The 19,950-nt window shown below is 33.0% G+C and overlaps 1 protein-coding gene across 1 annotated transcript in view; it reads right to left on the reverse strand.

The window, feature by feature from the left end:
* Positions 1 to 2,662: 2,662 nt before the first annotated feature.
* Positions 2,663 to 19,950, reverse strand: part of MPDZ (multiple PDZ domain crumbs cell polarity complex component) — a 221,149-nt gene continuing 203,861 nt past the window's right edge. The window contains 6 exon segments of the mRNA XM_074282905.1: positions 2,663 to 4,044; positions 8,645 to 8,768; positions 10,188 to 10,300; positions 11,108 to 11,212; positions 13,246 to 13,368; positions 16,379 to 16,422. Of these exon segments, the coding sequence (XP_074139006.1) occupies positions 3,898 to 4,044; positions 8,645 to 8,768; positions 10,188 to 10,300; positions 11,108 to 11,212; positions 13,246 to 13,368; positions 16,379 to 16,422 (656 nt within the window). The 3' untranslated portion in view covers positions 2,663 to 3,897.

A 19,950-nucleotide genomic window follows, 5' to 3' on the forward strand; every position in this document is an offset into this window, starting at 1 on the left:
CATAGTTTCTTTCCTTTAAAACCTAGGCGGTTTTCCCTACTGTACCTCCTTTAGTTCTTTTCCTGTCCAGTCTTCTTTGAAATGATTTGTCAATACATATTTGATTCTGAATCAGAAAGATAATTTTTAGGCAGCCCATATGCTGCTCTGGCATCCCCAAATATGGATATCAGTATAAAAAGGCATCAAAACATTGGAGAGACCCATTAGGGAACATTTATAGAAATCAGACAAGGCCTTGATACATTGTCATCTATAACCCATGAGGTAAATTTGAGTAGTTAATGAGATATTGATGAAATCATGAATTCACCAAAAAAAAAAGGGATTTATTTTTGGATAATCAAAAATGTCAAAGGAAATATCTTGGGGCAGGTAGGTGGTATAGTGGATAAAGTACCAGCCCTGAAGTCAGGAGGACCTGAGTTCAAATATGGTCTCAGACATTTAACACTTCCTAGCTGTGTGACCCTGGGCAACTCACTTAACTCTAATTGCCTCAGAAAAGAAAAAAAAAAAAAAAAAAAAAAAAAGGAAACATCTTTTCTAATTTACTTTGAAATAGTGTCACATGAAAAGGAATTTTTAAAATGATGATATTCAGAGATAAAAACAGATCATCAAGCCAAATATCTATATATGCACAGAAATGTTCTCATATTTAGGGACTTTGGAGAATCCTAATCCAACCCCCATTTTAAGACTTAAATAAGGAAATTGAAGTTCAGCAGAACTGACATACCTTGCCAAAAGTGATATAGTACATCAATGATAGAGTTGAGAGTGAACACAGCTCTCTCAACTTCCAGACCCTTCCTATCACCTTATCCTACAATGCTTTTGGCTTTAGGTGAAATTCCTTTGATAGAAATCAAGATTTCCTGTTGAGTGATTAAGAGGTCAACAAGTAGCTCAGTTTTTTGGGGAAAAAAAGTTAACTATTACTTCCAAGTCTGCAAAATTGAAGTGCATCTTTGAAAAAAAAAATCAGATGTATTCTAGCTAGTCACACGCTGTCAGCAGACCCCAGGCCTGTTGAAAGCAGGTGGGGATGTTTTTGACATTCCCACACCTAAGGAAAAGAATGATCTGTTTACTCTCACCTTCCTTCAGGCAGCCTTTCAATTTCTCAAAGCAATCTGACTGAAATCTGAAAAGTAGCACTAAATCACTCTATGGAATTTGTCAACCTCATCGTAGCAGAGAATGTCAGGCAATCACCTGTAGGCATCAATATCTACTTTTAAGTTATTTTAAGTGTCAAGGGAGAGAGTGTAAATGTAGGAGAATGGGGGGGAAGGGAGTGACCTTTCTCCTTTCCCTTTGGAATCTCCAGTTTATCAAATCCTCTTCATTTTTAGAGGCCTCTTTTTTCAGCCTTCCTCCTACTCACCTGGCTGACTTGCAAGTCTAATTGCAAGATAATCAAAAGAAATGGAGAAAGTTGGGGGGGGGAGGTACAGGAAGAGAAGCTTCTTGAAGCCAGCCAATGTGAAGAGGCCCATCCATATACACAATGATAGTGGTTGAAGTAGCTCCCCATCCCATTTTTTTTTTTTAATTTAAGATTAATAATGTACAGTAGTACTTCTCCACAAAAGTTGTTCATATCCCCATGATAAGAACAAAGAAAGAATGAGCAGAACATAGGAAAAGATAGAGGGGATTAAAATTTTAAATCATCACAGTTGGAATCTATGAGCAAGTTAGTAATTACTCTTTAATAATTGAATTACCCTATTTATTCAATGAGGGTTTTTTGAAGATATACTAAGAGAGAAAGAAAAATTGATTTTCCAAATGGAATGGGAGCACACAAGTTAAGAAGTATGAGTTATTCTGGTGAATTAATCCATGATACTAGATAGCAATGTGGAGCTCAGAGACACTAAATAAAGACTGAGAAGACATTAGAAGGTTATCTATTAACATTCAGGGGTGAGATTACCAGATGTATTTGGATGAGCTTATCAAAAGCTTATAAATGTGTTACAAAAATAAAACCCCAAGCTGAAGCTCCAAGTCTCACTCTTGTAAAGAAATATTGTTCATGTGCTACCTAAACTATGGAGGGGTGAAGGCATGTTTCAATGCTAAATAGGGCTTCCATGTGACTGCTAAGTTGATAGTTGGGGTCATAGAAAAATTCAGTAAGACAAAGGACTACATATTTATTTTAGCCCTTTGCTGGATACTTAAAATGACATTTCTTTGTTTTTAGACTGTTTCAAAAGAGTTTCAATGAGTAATTTCTGTTCATTAATTTGTATAAACATATAAATTATTAATAATTTGTACAGTGGGTATGTCCATTCTAAATTCTTGAGAACCTTTAAAAAATTACAGTTCCACTTCATTACTTTTTCTTGGGTTGGGGTGTGTGGTGTGGTGTGTGTGTGTGTGTGTGTGTGTGTGTGTGTGTGTGTATACATACACAGCACTCTTCTGTCCCTAAAATGTCCTTTACCTTTCTTCATTGCATCAGGACTCCATTATAACTCCATTATTGAGTCTTTAATAGAAGTGAACAATGCTGAGTTTTCCATAATAATGATACCCTAGGATTCATGGATTATAACGGACATGATGTGTCCAATTAAACATGATAAAAACATAATTTAAAATCTTAAATCTTAAACAACAGAATGAAAAAGGCATCTTCCCATTAAACAAAACATACATCTGTTTCTTTATTTGTACACCAGTGAGACAGCCTCATATTTATTCACTTCAATTCTGCATTTGCACAAGAATGCAGTAATAAAATATCTGTACACTACTTCTGTTACAAATATAGATAATATTTAAAGTGACTTTACATATTCTAATGTAGGAGTTTCACGCTCTAAAATGGGAAGGAACACATGATAATGCCTTACCAGTTGTCTCAATAAACAGTCCCATCTGTTTTCCTTGGTCTGAGGCTATTGTACTATAAGATTGTTAATAAGAAGTAATGAAATGAAGTTATGTTAATCCCCTTAATTTTTCTATGAATTTACTAATGGCTTATCACCACAATAATTACTAACACACTGTTGTTTTCAGACATTAAAATTAATACTAATTGTTAAGCCAATCACCCAGATCATTAACACATCTTTATTGTTGCCTTGGTAGTTAAAACTAGCACTTGAAATATTTCAGGTTTTCTGTATGCCACTCCATTGCTTCCTTCAGAAAAATATACACTGCACAGTAGTAGAAGTAAATGCCTACAACAATAGCAATATATCCTAGAATAGGTCATTAGTGAAAATGAAAATTTCTAAGAGCTTTAAAATATTTTTTTTTCAAAATCATTCAGAGATGCTATTTTACAAACTGACTACCTCCAACCTAAGTTTAAAAAACCTGATTCAACAGAAATGGATAAAAGCCAAAGAGAAATCCTTATTGAAATTGTACAATACTCAAGGTGAGGGCATTACTGAAAAAAATTCATTGCAGCTTTTCATACCATAGTACAATTTTTCATGTGTTTACAAACTTTTAAAAAAAATCTTTTTCACTCTGAATTCTACCAATATTTACCCCCCAAATCATCCATATAATTCTTCTGCCTATCGCAACTATTTTTTCCACATATTTATGCTTTATCCTTTACAAAATATCATATATCTTTGCAAAGTTGTGGTATATAACTGGGCAGTGAAAAAAGAGGCATAACAAGCAATGACAGCCTGTGATATTCAGTACTAGGTCCACAAAAACACAAAAGAACTGACTGTATGACAAATATATTCAAAATGAGAAAAAAATGTCACTGTCCTCTTATATAGCTAAAGAATCAAGTAAAGATGAGGTGAGGAAAAAAAGTGACAAGAAAATTCCATTCTGTTTACTATTAAGGAATAATCAATAAGATGATTTGATGATCCAACGGAATAGCTGAGGTCACGAGAGAATGGTCAGAGTGACAGTGCCTTTTGTCCTCTTCAGGATGGCAACTGCTTCCTCATGGGTCACCCCTTCTAGGCTCTGTCCATTGACAGCAATTATCTGATCACCCCTTTTCAGGCGTCCATCTTCAGCTGCAGCTCCCTGCAATGCAAAGAAAAGTTATTTGTCTCCAGAAAACATGGACTTTCTACTACTGAACATATTCTCCCAAGGAAGTTCAAAAGCCCAATATATGTCAACAAATTTCTAGTATTACTCTTTATGATAGTAACAGAATTAAAATCCAAATAGATGTTCATGGACTCCATAATGGCTGAATATTAATAAGAAATAAGAAATGATGAATATGAATAATCCAGAGAGACATGGGAATATCTATACAGATTGATATAAAATGAAATAAGCAGAAATGGCTTCAACCATGTAAATGAAAGCATTACTATAAAGAAACAGAACTCCAAGTAAAGTAAAAACCCCTGATAGGCCTAGAGAATAGATAATGAAATGTAACTGTCTAATGTGTAAGCTAATTCCCTCCTAAGATTGGGATAAAAAGACAAAATATATTAAACCAAAAACCTCCACACTGCTCTGCAGTTACACCACCTGAAGACCTAAACCAGGGTGTTAATTTTATTATCTTAACCCCTTCCTGTGGACCATAAACACTTGACTTAATAGTGGTACGTGGTTTAATAAGAGGAAGAAAAAAAAAACTTTTATTTAAAATTAAAACTGAGATACCAGAGTGAGCTGGAACTTAGTGATATTATAATAGGATACAGAAAATATCTGGTCCCATACCCTCATTTAATAGATGGGGAATTGGAGATCCCAGGAACATATCACATAGATATTACAAAGACTTGAATTGAAGTCTTTCAGATCCAAGTCCTAAGCTTTTCCTATTTTACATGACACCATTTTACAAATAAGAAAACTGGTGCAGGGAGACTTAAGCAACTTACACTGCATAATAAATCCTAACTAAATTTAGAGCTGATTTCAAATCTTTGGGTGGTTGTGAACAGACCTTGATTCAGCACTTTCCCAGAGTAGATAGGAAATGATGTGTAGTGGAAAGAGTGGTACCCTTGATGATATTCAAGAGATTCTGAAGAAGAGAGGGCTTGAGGAGAAAAGAATGAGCTCAGTTTTGGACAATCAAGTTCATGGTAGGAGCCATGCAAGTGTGAACGAGATTTTTAAAAATCTAGAAAACTTATGAGTAAACCATAATTTTAAAAAATCACTTTAATACCCTAACCATCTTGCCTTAAATAATTCTTGCCTAAGCTGAAGAAACAGAGATTTTTTCATCTATAACTAAATATGGTTTGTATATCTAGAAGAGGGAATAGTTAACTTAAATAAACTTGGATAATTAGGTCTGAAACTAACTTGCTTTCAGGTAGAGCATTTGAAGTCAGTGAAAACAATGATGGTTTCTAAAACAACAAAAAATAACTACCACATGGATATGGGCACCACAGCATTCTTTTGAAATCTCACATTGAATTTTATTAACAGATCTGACATCAGCCTCCTGGGCTGTAAGGTTGTGGAATTCTATTTTTTTTCCTATACAGAAAATGTTCACATGTCCATATAAAAAATTATTTTCTTCCATGGATTTACAGTTTACTCTTTAAATATGGAGACTTTGGTCTTTCATCTTTCCTTTCCTTCCCTTTCATGACCCTTTCCAGTACTGTAAAACAGTATATACACATTAAATTAAATGATTAGAAGATAATGATGTGAGGACATTCCATGGCACAAAAATGATTATTTTTTTAATAGTTTCACTTCCTATTTCAGTTCACACTTATTTCATAGTCCAAACTTAGTGATCTTGTTTGTTTTTTAGGTTTACTGGATATTCTAATACAATAAAAGCATGCAATAAAACCATCTTTCAAGAATCAAAGATATTTTGAGCCAAAGAACATTAGAGAAATACTCTATGGTGGTTAAGGGGTATGCAAAGGGGAACACATGGCTACAACATGATAATATAAAGACCATCACAGAGGAAATATATAAGAAAAGGAGTAAAAAGCCAGTTAAATACCAAGAGGGAGAGGTGAAGAATGGACAACCTGAAAGCACAATTGGCAAATATAAATCATAAAAAAGCTCTTTATGTCAACATCTTTTTTCTAACATTTGATAACTGTATTTCAAAATAATTATAATTTTTATAATCTTTTATAATACTATATACTTTATTTTAGCACTCAAAAACATTGTTCTAAAAAGGATTTATAGGCTACACACTGCCAAAGTTCTCCCTTGAAAAACACCAAACCAAACCAAAGCAAAAAAAAAAAAAAAAAAAAATCAAAAGCTCCTGAATTAGAAGAAGGATTCTAATATACACTCAGTAACTTCTGTATAGAGAAGCTATGGAAAAACATAGAAAAAATTAAAGATTTGTACAACATAAGAAGTTATGGATATGTTGTGACTTGCATGGATGGAAGTAATATTCACATGAGATCACAAATCCCTTGAAGTCTCTAAGTAAAAAATGCAAAGAGCCATTGGGTAAGAAACTTCAAAAATGTATTATTATTATCTTTTTAAAAAAATGAAATGAAAGAGTGATAGAGGAATGTGCTAGAAGAAAGGGAAAGGTAGAAGTGAAATGGTATGAATCACCTCCTTTTCTGATATATTTCCTCTATGAAATATTCTCTCTCTCTCTCTCTCTCTCTCTCTCTCTCTCTCTCTCTCTCTCTCTCTCTCTCTCTCTCTCTCTTCTCTCTCTCTCTTTCTCTCTCTCTCTCTGTCTCTCTCTTTCTCTCTCTCTCTCTTTCTCTCTCTCTCTCTCTCTCTCTCTCTCTCTCTCACACACACACACACATACACACACACACACACAATTTACTTTTCTTGAGAGGTTTTTTTTTTTTTTTTTGAAAGGAAGATCTGTTCTCTTTCACAACATGACTTTTATGGAAATGTATTACATAACTTCATGTGCTTTCTTAATAAGACCTAGAGGTGGAGATAAGAAAGAAAATTTGGGGCTCAAAAGTTTTAAAACAAATGTAAAAAACTGTTTTAAATATAACTGGTCAAAATATTAAGTAACTTAATTAAGAAAAATATTAAAGTGAGCTCAAAAAAGTGTATCACTCAATATGATGGGTGATTGCCTCATGATGTAAAATGATATATATATGGACATTGGAGGGATTTGTTTTGTTTGGCTGTGCACTTTTGCCACCAGCATTTTGTTTTTCCTTCTTTTTTCCCTAATAAGGAGTTAAAAATAATTAAAAATAAAATAATAAAAGCTTAAAAATGTATTATTAGTACTAGTATTAGTATTATTGTTTTTTGCAAAGAGAGGTAATTCTGGCCACTACGGGATTGTGTGATAGAAAATTATATAAATAAATAGGGCAGGAGAAAGTATATAGCTTGTGTATTTCAGACTATCAATGAAAATGACAAAATGCAGCAGAAAAAATTCGGGGGTTAGAAATGAAGAACCATGAGATCTAGTCTAAACTTCATCAGTAACCAGTTCATCGACAAACCAGAACTCCTTTCTGTGCTTCAGTTTTCCCAACTGTAAAGTGAGAAATTTGGTCCAAATGTCCTTTAGCCTCCACTGAAGGGAAAATTCTGATTTAATAGTTTATTCTATGAACTAGCAATTCTCATTCTAGCAAGCCTTTCTCATTATAGGGCAGGCAGGATCCTTGACTCTTAAACATTATTTTAATCAAGCATGAACTATAGAAGGTCTGACAAAACTAGTTTAACTAGAAATTATGTATCTCTCATACGGGGACCAACTTTATTGTTTAAAGAAACACACCATCAAGAGTTGGATTGTAGGTGTTTTTGTTGTTTTGGTCACAGCAATTCATTGAAACAATCTGTTGAAGCACAGATAGACAAGATACAAATTGGCTTCCTAAAGCGAGAACTCAGAGCAATGAAATAACTGATCTTATCAAGTGCAACAATAACATAGCAATAACAAAAATATTTGCATGTTTTATTTATTTTTCAGAGTTTAGCTTAATGTAGCTATTTTATTATTTTTTTCATAACTTAAAACAGAATCTAGTATACAGTAAAAATTTAATGTATGTGAAATGATTGCCTAAAAGAATAGGGTATCTATCCTTAGATAGTTGGCATTTCTAGTATTTACAATGTGACAGACACTATACAGAGTGCTTTTCAATTATCTCACTTTATCCTGATAACTAACCTAAGAAAAAGGTGCTATTAAAGAAGTTTCATAATTTGCACAGCCTTCCTTGAATACTAGGAAGTATCTAAAGCCAAATTTGATTGCAAGTATTTCTGACTCTGGGCTTGGAACTCTATGGGAATATTTCTCTCCAGGATTTATCTGCATATAACAAATTATTTAAATTATTCAAATTGAAGACTCTACTAAGATTTTAAGGACACCTTGTAAAACTATGTTGTTTTCAATGATAAAAAGGAGAGGTACCAATGACTAACTGCACGTGTATAGAGGTTCCATAGCATTATATACAATTTCAATTTAGATTCATTAACTTTAAATGAAATTCGGAATCAAATTGGACAAAAATATTTAATAGTTCATTCCTCTAGGGAGTTCCCAAAGAAAATGATCAACTGCTGGTCATTTGGCATTTACCTCAGGCCATAAATTAATAAGCCAGCTGCTGACCACTAATAATGTTTAGGGAGAGAATAGGATGGTTAAAATGTGTGTTCTTACCTTTGCAAATACTGTTTTAACATAAATAGGTAGGTCTCCATGAGGGCTGCCATATCCTCCCACTATACTGAAACCTAGACCATCTGGTCCTCGGTCAAGAGTAATACTCTTATATTGAGGAGGGCTAAAGTAGAGGAAGAAAAAAAAAAGAATTTTTAGTATGTGGGTGTGGATATGATATATTTGGAATTATCTGACAAGAAAGTCTGCCCAATGCTGGCAGCAGGTATATTATGAATAGTTTTTAACTTGCTAATGTTTGCTATGGTGGAAATTCTAAATTTGCATAATCTAATGAAATCCCACTTAACACCTTAAATCTATTATTCATTTACAGCTCCCTTATACACAAAGATATTCACAGCATGTTCTCACTCATCCCAGAACTTTATTTGTTCTCTACTTTAGAGAGAAGGGCTACAGTTTAGTAGACTATTCAAGTAATGTGATTTATATGAGCATCTCACTGTGCAGAGACAAGAACTGTGCCTAAAAGAAAATAAACACCACAATAGCATTGAGTCATTTACAAACACACATCATTTATTGGTGCCATCATTTATTGTGTGGTTCCAGGATTTGAATTCATGGAAAATGAGATTATGCAACTGTCCATTTTAGGGCATATATCTAAAAGTCCAGAGGACAAAAGGCACAGTTTGACAGCTTCACCTCATATATTGGTCCAGACCACACCAGCTTGTTAACATACCAAGCCAAGCCTGAGTTAGTAAATATGAGATGGCATGCTTTACTTTAATCCAATGTAAATCTGTAAAAGGACAGAATGTTGACCTATAATTTCACTAATACAGAAAGATCCCAGGGATAATAGATAGGTGGCAGTGGATAGAGCATTAGTCTGGAGTCAGGAAAACTCATTTTCCTTAATTCAAATCTGACCTCAGATATTTTTTAGTTGTGTGATCCTGGGAAAGTCCCTCAATCCTGTTTGCCTCAGTTTCCTCATTCTATTAAATGAGCTGGAGAAGGAAATGGCAAAGCAGACTAGTATATTTGCTAAGAAAACTCCAAATGGGGTCACAAAGAGTTAGACATGACTGAAAAAACACTAAACAATAAGAAGGAAGTTTCCAGTTAAAGAAATCCTTTCAAGCTTCAGCAACTTAATCTTGGAGAACTGCTTAGAGAATTGAAAAGATAGGTGACTTCCTTAGCATGACATTGCAGAGATGGGTTTAAGGAAGGACTAGAATCCTGATTTTCCTAATTCCCAAGCCAGCAGTCTATCCACTACACCACATTTAAGCTTTTAGTATAAAATTTTTATTACATTATGCTTTTTAACAGTATAGAAGGATTCATTCTATCCGTTTTATTATTATTGTTACTTTTCATCTATGCTTTAGTATTATTAGTATTTCAGGGAATTAAGATGGTCATGGTTATCAAGAGCAGAGAATGGGTATTATAGGAAACAAGTAGTGAAACAATTCCTGCTTCTTCCTCAGTTATTCTTCACAAATTCACATTTCAAGTGTGGAATATTATCCTTAAATTTTACGTTAAAAATTGTGCTCACCCTAAATCATCCTGAAAAATACTGTTTGATGCCAGGCCTGTAAAGGAAAGACTAGAACCAGCTGGCTCCTGTGGTGGACTAGTGACAACACTAACATCTCCTCCAGCAACTACCTGTATACAAAAATACAAAAGAGAGGCACAATAAAACTCCCTGAATTCATGTGACTGATGCTGATCTCCACATTAGTCTTTCTTTATTATTTTTTTAAATAGTCATAGAAATTAATTTAAAACAATTTCCTATGGTAGAGAATTTTTTAATATTGTTATATAACTTTTTAAAATTAAATTTTATTTCTTCAATCAATGAAAATTCACATTTTCTGCCTTCTAACCTTCATGCAACTGAGAAAAAAATGCAAAACCCTTGTAACAAATATATAAAGTCAAGTAAAAGTAATCCCTGTATGGAGGGATTTCTGTACTCAAAGGCCATTACCTCTCTATCAGTAGTGGATTGCATATTTCATCTTAAGTCCTCTGGAAAAATGAGTGGTCATTGCTTATAGTTTTATAAAGTTGTTTGTCTATATGAAATTGTAGTTATTATACACAATGTATCTATAAATTCAAAGTTCTCTTTATTTAACTTAAATTATGTTTTGAAATTACTCTTTAGCATTTTCTTGGGGAATCTTGGCCTTTCATTCAGAATCTGAACAATAATTGAAAAATAAAGTCTTTTAATTTTTCTCCCAAAAGTATATGACAACCCAGGAGGAAAAAAAATGCTGAATAAAGTTTCTCTTTAGTTCTTGCTTAGAACCCTTGAATTTATACATATAAGAAGGAAATAATAAATGTGAAAATAACAACATTGGGGGGTTAATAGTTTAGGAGAGGTTGTTTTCTTTTTGGTTTACATAATTTATCCCCTATACCTATATTCTGAAAAGCTCTTTTAGAGAAAACTCTTACCTGTACTTCAATGGAGCCAGAAGCATTTTTCAGTAAGCTCACTGCTTGGGAATGAGTCATACCCTCAGTTGAAGTTCCACAAATACTCACAATCCTATCCCCAACCTTGTCCAAAAGAAATGGAAAACAAACCAGTATTACAATAATTAAGTTAGCATTGGTATTCCTGAAAGTTCAGGTTTTTGCCTCTCAAAAAGTCCTGAGACCTACTTTTTACATTCATTATAAGTCATTTTTTTTCCTTTTTTCACTTCATTATAGATCACAATTCCCCCTTAAGCAAATTTTGAAAAATACTGGAAGTTGGAAGGCAAAGGAAACTATTACAGAAGAAGTGACCAGAAGGGCAGTAACCAGTGAATAAGAATTTTGGATTTTTAAAAATTCTGGATAGAACATTTCTTACAACAGAAGAAGAATCATAGAATAAGAACCATCAGTGCTTTTTTAAGGTTTAGAGGAACCTTAGAGATCTTTTAGTCCTGGGTTTCTGAAACTTTTTCTATTTGTGACATTTTTGGGGCTTGAAAAAAGTTTATACAACTCAGGCATATAGGTACATAAAATAAGTATACAAATAAAACATTTATTGATGATAAATAATAACTCATATTTGGTTATACAACTCTATGAGGTCATGACTCATAGTTTAAGAGGGTGGGCTTTACTCTATCCTCTATATATTTATAATATTTTATGATATCATTATTTACATGCTAGAATTTGGGGAGATTTCTTACTCAACATTTGAGGCTTAACTAACTACATGTGCACAATTAATTTTTATGATATCATTTCTAAGGCATTTAATGAAAAAGTAACTTAGAGGAAGCTTTTAATACAGCATTCTGTATCAGAGAGAAAGCAACTTGAGAGAGATTTCACATTATCCTCTCTTATCATTCAATGTTCTTGCCACACTGACCTACTTATATAGACAAAATCTTTTATATCCTACCTCCATTCCTTTATAATAACTGTCCACTACTCCTGGAATGCTCTCACTTTTCAATTCTCCCTCTTAGAACCTCTAGAAAACTTCATGCCTTGACTCATTTAAGTTCCTTAAGAAGTCTTCTGTTTTCCATAGTTGTAAGTTCTCTCTTTTAAGTTATTCTGTATTTATTTAGAATGGAATTCTGTATTTGCTTATTTGAATACATAATGTATGTATTTTATACTAGAATGGAATATATAGTAGGTGCATTATACATGCTTGTAGAACTTAATTGCCTTAAATCGATACAATTGGTGAAATTGGAGGCTGTTTCTTCCTTCATCCTTCATGATATATTTATCTAATGTTTCCATATAGCTATCTGGGATGCACATAAGATTTTTAGAGTCAGCATTTATTTATCAGGCTGAAGCCATTTGGGCCAGCATTTCAGCCCAAAGTAGGTCATAGTTTCAATATAATTGGAATATTCCTATAGAATGCTCTTAATTATGTGGACCCATTTTTGTCTGCCTAGTGTTGGCAGCTTTTCACAGAGGTATATTAGTGCTTGGATCATTTTACACACACAAATTATCTTTAAAGAAAAAATATATAAAATTATTAGCATGCAGATGGGCCAAAGAACAATAGCTCTCACAAACAGAAAGCATCTCATAGATAATTCACAGAGAGCAGGCTGCTAGAGTCAATAGGTAGACCACCAGGATAGAGAGCTAAAAGAATACATAACATTGTAAGATTATGTTGACTTTGGATAAAATTCATAATTTTTAAAAATTCTATCAAATTATTATTTAGTTCAGGAGTACAAAAGAGACTTTCAAACCAACTATATATATTAACCCATTTAGTTATTGATGAAAAAATAACTCAAATTAAACAGCACTTATTGTACATTTTATCTTGTTATAGTTATAAATAATGCAAAAATGTTAGATAGATCTGTAGAACAGTGCCTTTTCCTTGTTTGCAAATTTGGAATTATCAAATAATTTTCTTCTTTCAATAAAGATTCTACTTTTTGCTAAAAATGCCTATGCCCCAATTTTGATAAGTATGACTGGCTCAATATTTGAATTATAGAGATTTTGATTTGTAATCTAGCAATGAAGGCCTGAGAGAAGTTTTACACCAAATTTTCCCATCAGAATTCTGAGGACATATACAATTAAATTACTCTAAGTTTCTGGGTCTGTGCAGCAACTCCATTTGGATGCATCATGGCAATGAATATTGGAACATCACCAAGTGGACTGCCTACACCACCAGCAATGCTGATTCCCAATGAGTCAGCAGGACCCTGCCAAGAGAAGAAAAACAAAATTTTAATTTAAAAAATTGTGCTTCATCTAAATCCTGCTGCATGATATTTCTTAAATGTATTCCTATGTTATGGTGAGACAATAGGTAGAAAGCCAGAATTAAGACATTTATATCATCTTTATGATAGAAGCCACAACCTGTTTGATATTATCACTATTAACAACAATTAATGTTTATATGTCATTTAAAAAACTACAAAATAATTTACAAATATTATTTCATTTTTATCTTCCCAACAAACTTTGGAAGCACACAGAGTACTGTTTTGTTCCTCCAAATCCTTATTCTTGGGACCAAAGAAATACTGGGAGCAGAAGATGTCTCAACAGAAAGAAGCAAGAAGCTTCAAATTGGCCTTTAAAGTCTCAGAGTTAGTTAAAAAGATGTCATGGAAGGTAAAAGAGGAAGAGGAAAAGAAAAATGCAGGTTCTAAACTAAAAGATCAGAGGGAGAATGAAATGCCTGGATCAAAAAATAGGCTCAAATGTGGTATGGCAGGATAAGAGAAAGGCTCTGGGTTTCATGCATAAGTCACATAATTTGTAGCACTCAAGATGTCCATCATTTGGGGGAATAAGTAAGTTAAAGTACATGAAGGTAATTGAATATTATTTTTCCATAAGAAATGTTGAGTAGACTGGCTTCAGAAAATCCTGGAGAGGCTTACATGAATTGGTGCTGAGTGAAGTGAGCAGAACCAAGAGAACCTTATATATAATAACAAGAAGATTATGCAATGATGAACTGTGATGGACTTGGCTCTTCTCAACAATGCAGTAATTCTAATAGACTTGGGATGGGATGAAAAATACAGTCTGCATCCTGAGAGAAAACTTTGGAAACTGGATGGGAATCAAATCACAGTATTTTCACCTTTTTGTTTGTATTTTTTTCCCTTTTGATCTGACTATTCTTGAACTATATGAAAAATATGGAAAGGGTTAAAAGAATTGCATGTATATAACCTATATCAGATTGCTAGCTATCTTGGAGAGGAGGGAGGTAAAAGAGGGAGGAAAAAATTTGGAACACAAAGTCTTAAAAAAATTAATGTTTGATGTATATTTGGAAAAACAAAATACTATTTAAAAATTATAGCAATCAGTTTCATTGTGAGTATATGCATGCATGTTTCATGCCCATTTGCCTTTAAGCTTCCTTTAAATGAATGGCAGCTGGACTACAGCAGCATTACTTACTCTGAGATTAGCCCTATCAATAAGAGAAATTAATAAAAAAATAACATTTAATATACTCAAGTTTTCATAAGCAAATTAGGAGAATATCAAATAGTTTACCTGTCAGATCTATGGATAAGGAAAGCATTTAGGACCAAATAAAATATAAAGAGCATTATGAAATGTAAAATGGATCATTTTGATTATATAAAATTAAAAAGATTTTTGCACAAACAAAACCAATGCAACCAAAATTAGAAAGTAAGTAGGAAACTGGGGAAGGAGCAGATAGAATTTACAAGTATTTATAGAGGATAAAGGCCTTATTTCTCAAGTATTTAAAGAACCAAATCAACTTTATATGAATATACATATTTCCCAATTGATAAATGGTCAAAGAATATGAACATTCAGTTTTTAGAAAAAGAAAACAAAGCTTTCTTGTTACATGAACAAAATGTTCTAAATCACTATTGATTAGAGAAATGCAAATGAAAACAACTCTGAAGAACCATCTCACACCCATGAGAGAGTCTAATATGACAAGAAAAGAAAATGATCAATCTTGGAGGGGATATGGAAAAACTGGAACACTAATGTATTATTAGTGGAGTATAAATTGATTTTGGAAAGCAATTTGGAAGTATGCCCAAAGGGATATAAAGCTGTGCATAGCCTTTGAACTAACAATACCACTTCTAAATCTGTATCCCAAAGAAATTTTTGGGAAAAAAGAATATAATTTATTTGTACAAAATATTTATAGCAGCTTTTTTTGTGGTGCCTAAGAATCAGAAATTGAAGGGATGTCCATTAGTTGGGTAATGGCTGAACAAGATTCTGATTGTAAAAAATATATAATTGTGCCATAAGTAATGAAAAGTAGGATGATTTCAGGAAAAATCTGGACAGCCTTACATGAACTGATATAAAGTGAAATGAGCAGAACCAGGATACTATTATCCTACACAATAACAGCAATATTATTAGATGAAAAATTGTAAATAGCTTGGCTATTCTCAGCAATACAATGATGATCCAAGATAATCCCAAAGGACTCATGATTAAAAACGCTATCCACCTCCAGAGAATTTAATACTGTCTGAATACAGACTGAAGCACACTCTTTTTTTCACTTTCTATTTTTCTTTTGTGTTTGAGGTTTTTTGCCCAAAATAACTAATCTAAAAATGTTTTACATGATTGCACATGGAAAACATCTGAAGAATGGGGAAGGTGAAGGAGGGATATAAAGACTTTGGAACTCAAAAGTTTAAAAAAATGAATAAAATTATTTTTCCATGTTATAGTGGGGAAATAAAATATTATTTAAATATATTTATATACTCAGGTTTCTCTTATCTCCTTCTTGATTGTTTTCATGAATATGTTAATAGGTCAAATTAAGAAATGTACATTGCAGGGAGGTACTTAGCTTGATAATAAAGGGAAAATAAGAGAAGGAAAGAAGCATTTTTAAAATGTGAGACCATTTGGTTTTTGCAAACAAAATGAAATGTGTAGACTTAGAAATTTTTTTCCAGAACAAATGAAAAATTTCTCTTACATAGATCCTATCACTGAAAATAAAAAGACCTTTACACTTATACTATCAATGAGCATTTTATAATATTTAATAGTTACTTTCTACAGGGAATTTTGCAATGTCTGCTTTTTACTTCTGCTCCATAAAAGCAGGTCATATTGCACTAAACAAACATTCTTTCCCCACTTAAAATGGCAAGACAGAAAATGGATCTCCCATGTCTTTCAAATGAATAGTTTATATGGTTTTCTGGCCCAATTTACCTTTTTTATTTCAACTGTTCTTAATCCTTGTATTTCCAAAGCCACTGTAAAATGAAAAAGGATGAAATAAAGTTATTACAATGATAATTGCTGACCCTTCAAATGAAGCATAAATGGGGTGGATTCTCACCTATTTGTTTGAAAGGACTACTCCTAAATCATCAATCCACCCTTTCTAAAACATTTTCCTGTTTTAAAAGTTAGACTTAACCATATACCACCCCTACTTTCTTTTTTTTTTCACTTTATTCACTAACTGCATAGTCAACTCTGAATAAGTTAAGAAAACTGTCTCTTTACAAAGCCATGAATATTATAGCCTTAAGGATTATAGTTATGACTTCATATAAAAAACCCTAAGAATGCAAATAATTTAATTATATTAATATTAAATATATATTTAAGATCAATAATTCACTAAATTCTAATTCTAATACATTCTTGGGGTACGGGGATAAACCTAAGTTTTTATGTACTATGAAGGTGACAGTCTCTGATAGTCTTAATTTGTCAAGCAGCCGTGTCTTTGAGTATGGAGCCAATAACATATTAAGTACCTACTTAGCATATGAGGAACAAATCTAGCTAAGTATAAGTCAGCAGAGTCCTGACCACCAGGTGATATATTTTTCAATACTTAATTTAACTTAGAGGAATTGCAATTTGAGCTGGTAGAAGTACTTATATAAATGAAATCATGAACCCCTGAAGTGTTGGAAAAAATGAAAACTCAGACCCCAATCTGGTTAGTTTCACAAATTTAGGCAAGTCTCAAACCAATATTCATGGCCAAAATAATTTTGATGCAATTTTCATATAATTTACACGTAAAAAAACACCCCATGATTTCTCAATTTAAAAACAGAATAAGTATGAAAAAAAAACAACAATGTTTACTATGGGAATGTCTGATATATAGGATTTATTTAATATTCATAGAAAAATATTCAATTTCAATATGTATATTTATTCAATATTAATAGAAAATAATAAAAATGCCAAATTGTTTGATAAGAAAAGTTTATAGCATCCTAATTTAATAACAGTAATAATAATAATGAAAGAAAAAGCATTGTAGTTTAACAGAGCTGGGTTAAGCATCAAGAAATTTATCACCCCAGGCAAACCCCTTAATGTCTATGTTCCTAAAGTAACTCCCTAGGATTTAGCAATCTAAATCAAAGTATTTCCACTTGCTAAAACCAAATGCAAGTCTATCCTATTTAATCCTATTTATGCAATAATAATAAGCCATAAATCTTGAATAGAATAATTTTCTTCTGCATTGCCATCTATTAAAGTTCCTTTCTTCAACACCAATTCAGATGCCTCTTTCTTAAAACTTCTTTTGACTATTACTTTCTCTCTTCACTACATATTCCTTCACACACATATCATCCTAGGTGAAAAAAGATCTCTTTCAAATGTCTGATTAAGGCTTAAAATCTAAGGGTCATCATATACTTCTCACTCTGTCTCAATCTCATATCAAATCAATTGCCAAACCCTGTGGATTGCTCTTTCACATTTATTACATATATTCCTGTTTTCTCTGGTACTTCCACCACTCTGTCTCAGGATCTCATCACCTCGTGTATGGACTACTACAAGAGAATTCCCGTTAGTCTCCCTTTCCTTAAATCTTGGCCCATTGAATCTCTTCTACTGAGCTTCCAAAGGGATCTTTCTAATGTATAAGTATGACCATTTCACCTCCCATTCAATAAATTTCAGTGGCTCCCTATGGCCTGCAGTAGGGATGGCCATTTGGCTTTCTACCAAGGGCCATTTAGATATTTATAACAGCATTCATGGACCAAACAAAATTATTAACTTAATGATCTCAAGCAATGGGAAGTCGTTGTCTCCTGAGGTTGCCTTGACAAAGTCATACCAAATGATAAGGCTTGCAGGTCAGATGTTATCCATCCCTGGCCTAAAGATTCAAATATAAAATCCTTTTTTGATTTTTAAAGCACTTCATAATTTGGCTCTTCTTAAATTTTCAAGTTTCTTATACTTCTCCAACTCTTTCACTTCCTCCACACCCTCCCAATATTCTGCAATTATTAACTTCCTTTCTATTTCTCAATCAAGACATTCCATCTCCCTTCTCAGGACATTTTTTACTGGCTTTCCCCCATACCTAGAATATTATCTCCTTTCATTTCCACTTCCTGCTTTTTATACTTCAAATTTCAATTAAAGTCCCATCTTTTACTAGAAGTTCTTCCCAGTCCTCCTTAATCCTAATGCCTTCCCTCCCTTTATCCTGTATATATCTTGTTTGCACATAGTTATTTACATATTGTCTCCAACATTAAATTATGAGTTTCTGGAGAGTAGGGGCTGTTTTTCCTCTCCTTTGTATCTTCAGCTCACAACTTAGTGTCTGACACATAGTAAGCATTTAAAAATATTTATTGACTTGACTTCTTATTAAAATTATATATTCTCAACTGGAACACTGATCCAAACATTATGGGGAGCAATTTGGAAGTATGTCCAAAGAGCTATCAAACTATCCATACTCTTTGGTCCAGCAGTGTCTCTACTGGGTCTGTATCCCAAAGAGATCCTTAAAAAGGGGAAAAGACCCACATATGCAAGAATGTTTATAACAGCCCTTTTTGTAGTGGCAAGGACCTGGAAAGTAAGTGGATGCCCATCAGTGGGGGAATGGTTGAATAAGTTATGGTATATGAATGTTATGGAATATTATTGTTCTATAAGAAATGATCTGCAAGATGAATTCAGAAAGGCTTGGAGAGACTTGCAAAAACTGATGCTAAGTGAAGTGAATAGAAACAAAAGAACACTGTACATAGCAACAAAAAAATATGGTGATCATTTGTGATGGACTTGGATCTTTTCAACAGGTTATTCATAGACTTGTAATAAAGAGAGCCATCTGCATCCAGAAGAAAGACTATGGGGACTGGATGTTGACTACAACATAGAATTTTCACCTTTTTTGTTGTTATTTGCTTGCTTTTCCCCCCTTTCTGATATGATTGATCTTGGGCAGCATGATAAATGTGGAAAGGTTTAGACAAATTGCATGCTTGACCTATGCTGGATTACTTATTGTCTAGGGGAGGGGATAGGAAGAAGGGAGGGAGAAAAATTTAGAACAAAAGGTTTTGCAAGGATGAATGATGAACCTTATCTTTGCATGTATTTTGAAAATAAAAAAGCTATCATTAATTTTTAAAAAATAAATTTTATATTCTCTATATCTGAGGTACTTATATGCTTTAGAACAGCTGGGTCATATGCATTTTTATATTCACAGAAGATATTTAAATGTATATTTGAGACAATTTTAAATTGACAAGATGCACTCTTTACAACAACCCTGGGAACAGATAGTGCAAATACTACTATCTCCATTTTATCAATTTTTGGATGAGTAAACTAATGCTCAGCTGTGGGTACTTGCCCCACAGCTAGGAAACATCAGAACCAGGATATAAAACCAGCTGCCTGATCAGCATTTTACCCAGTGGAAAACTAGTCCTATACTTTTAAAGTTTAGAGTCTAAAGGATATAACTTCACAGGGCAAAATTT

The sequence above is a fragment of the Sminthopsis crassicaudata genome, chromosome 1, assembly GCF_048593235.1.
Source record: "Sminthopsis crassicaudata isolate SCR6 chromosome 1, ASM4859323v1, whole genome shotgun sequence".
In the NCBI taxonomy this organism is placed as follows: Eukaryota; Metazoa; Chordata; class Mammalia; order Dasyuromorphia; family Dasyuridae; genus Sminthopsis; species Sminthopsis crassicaudata.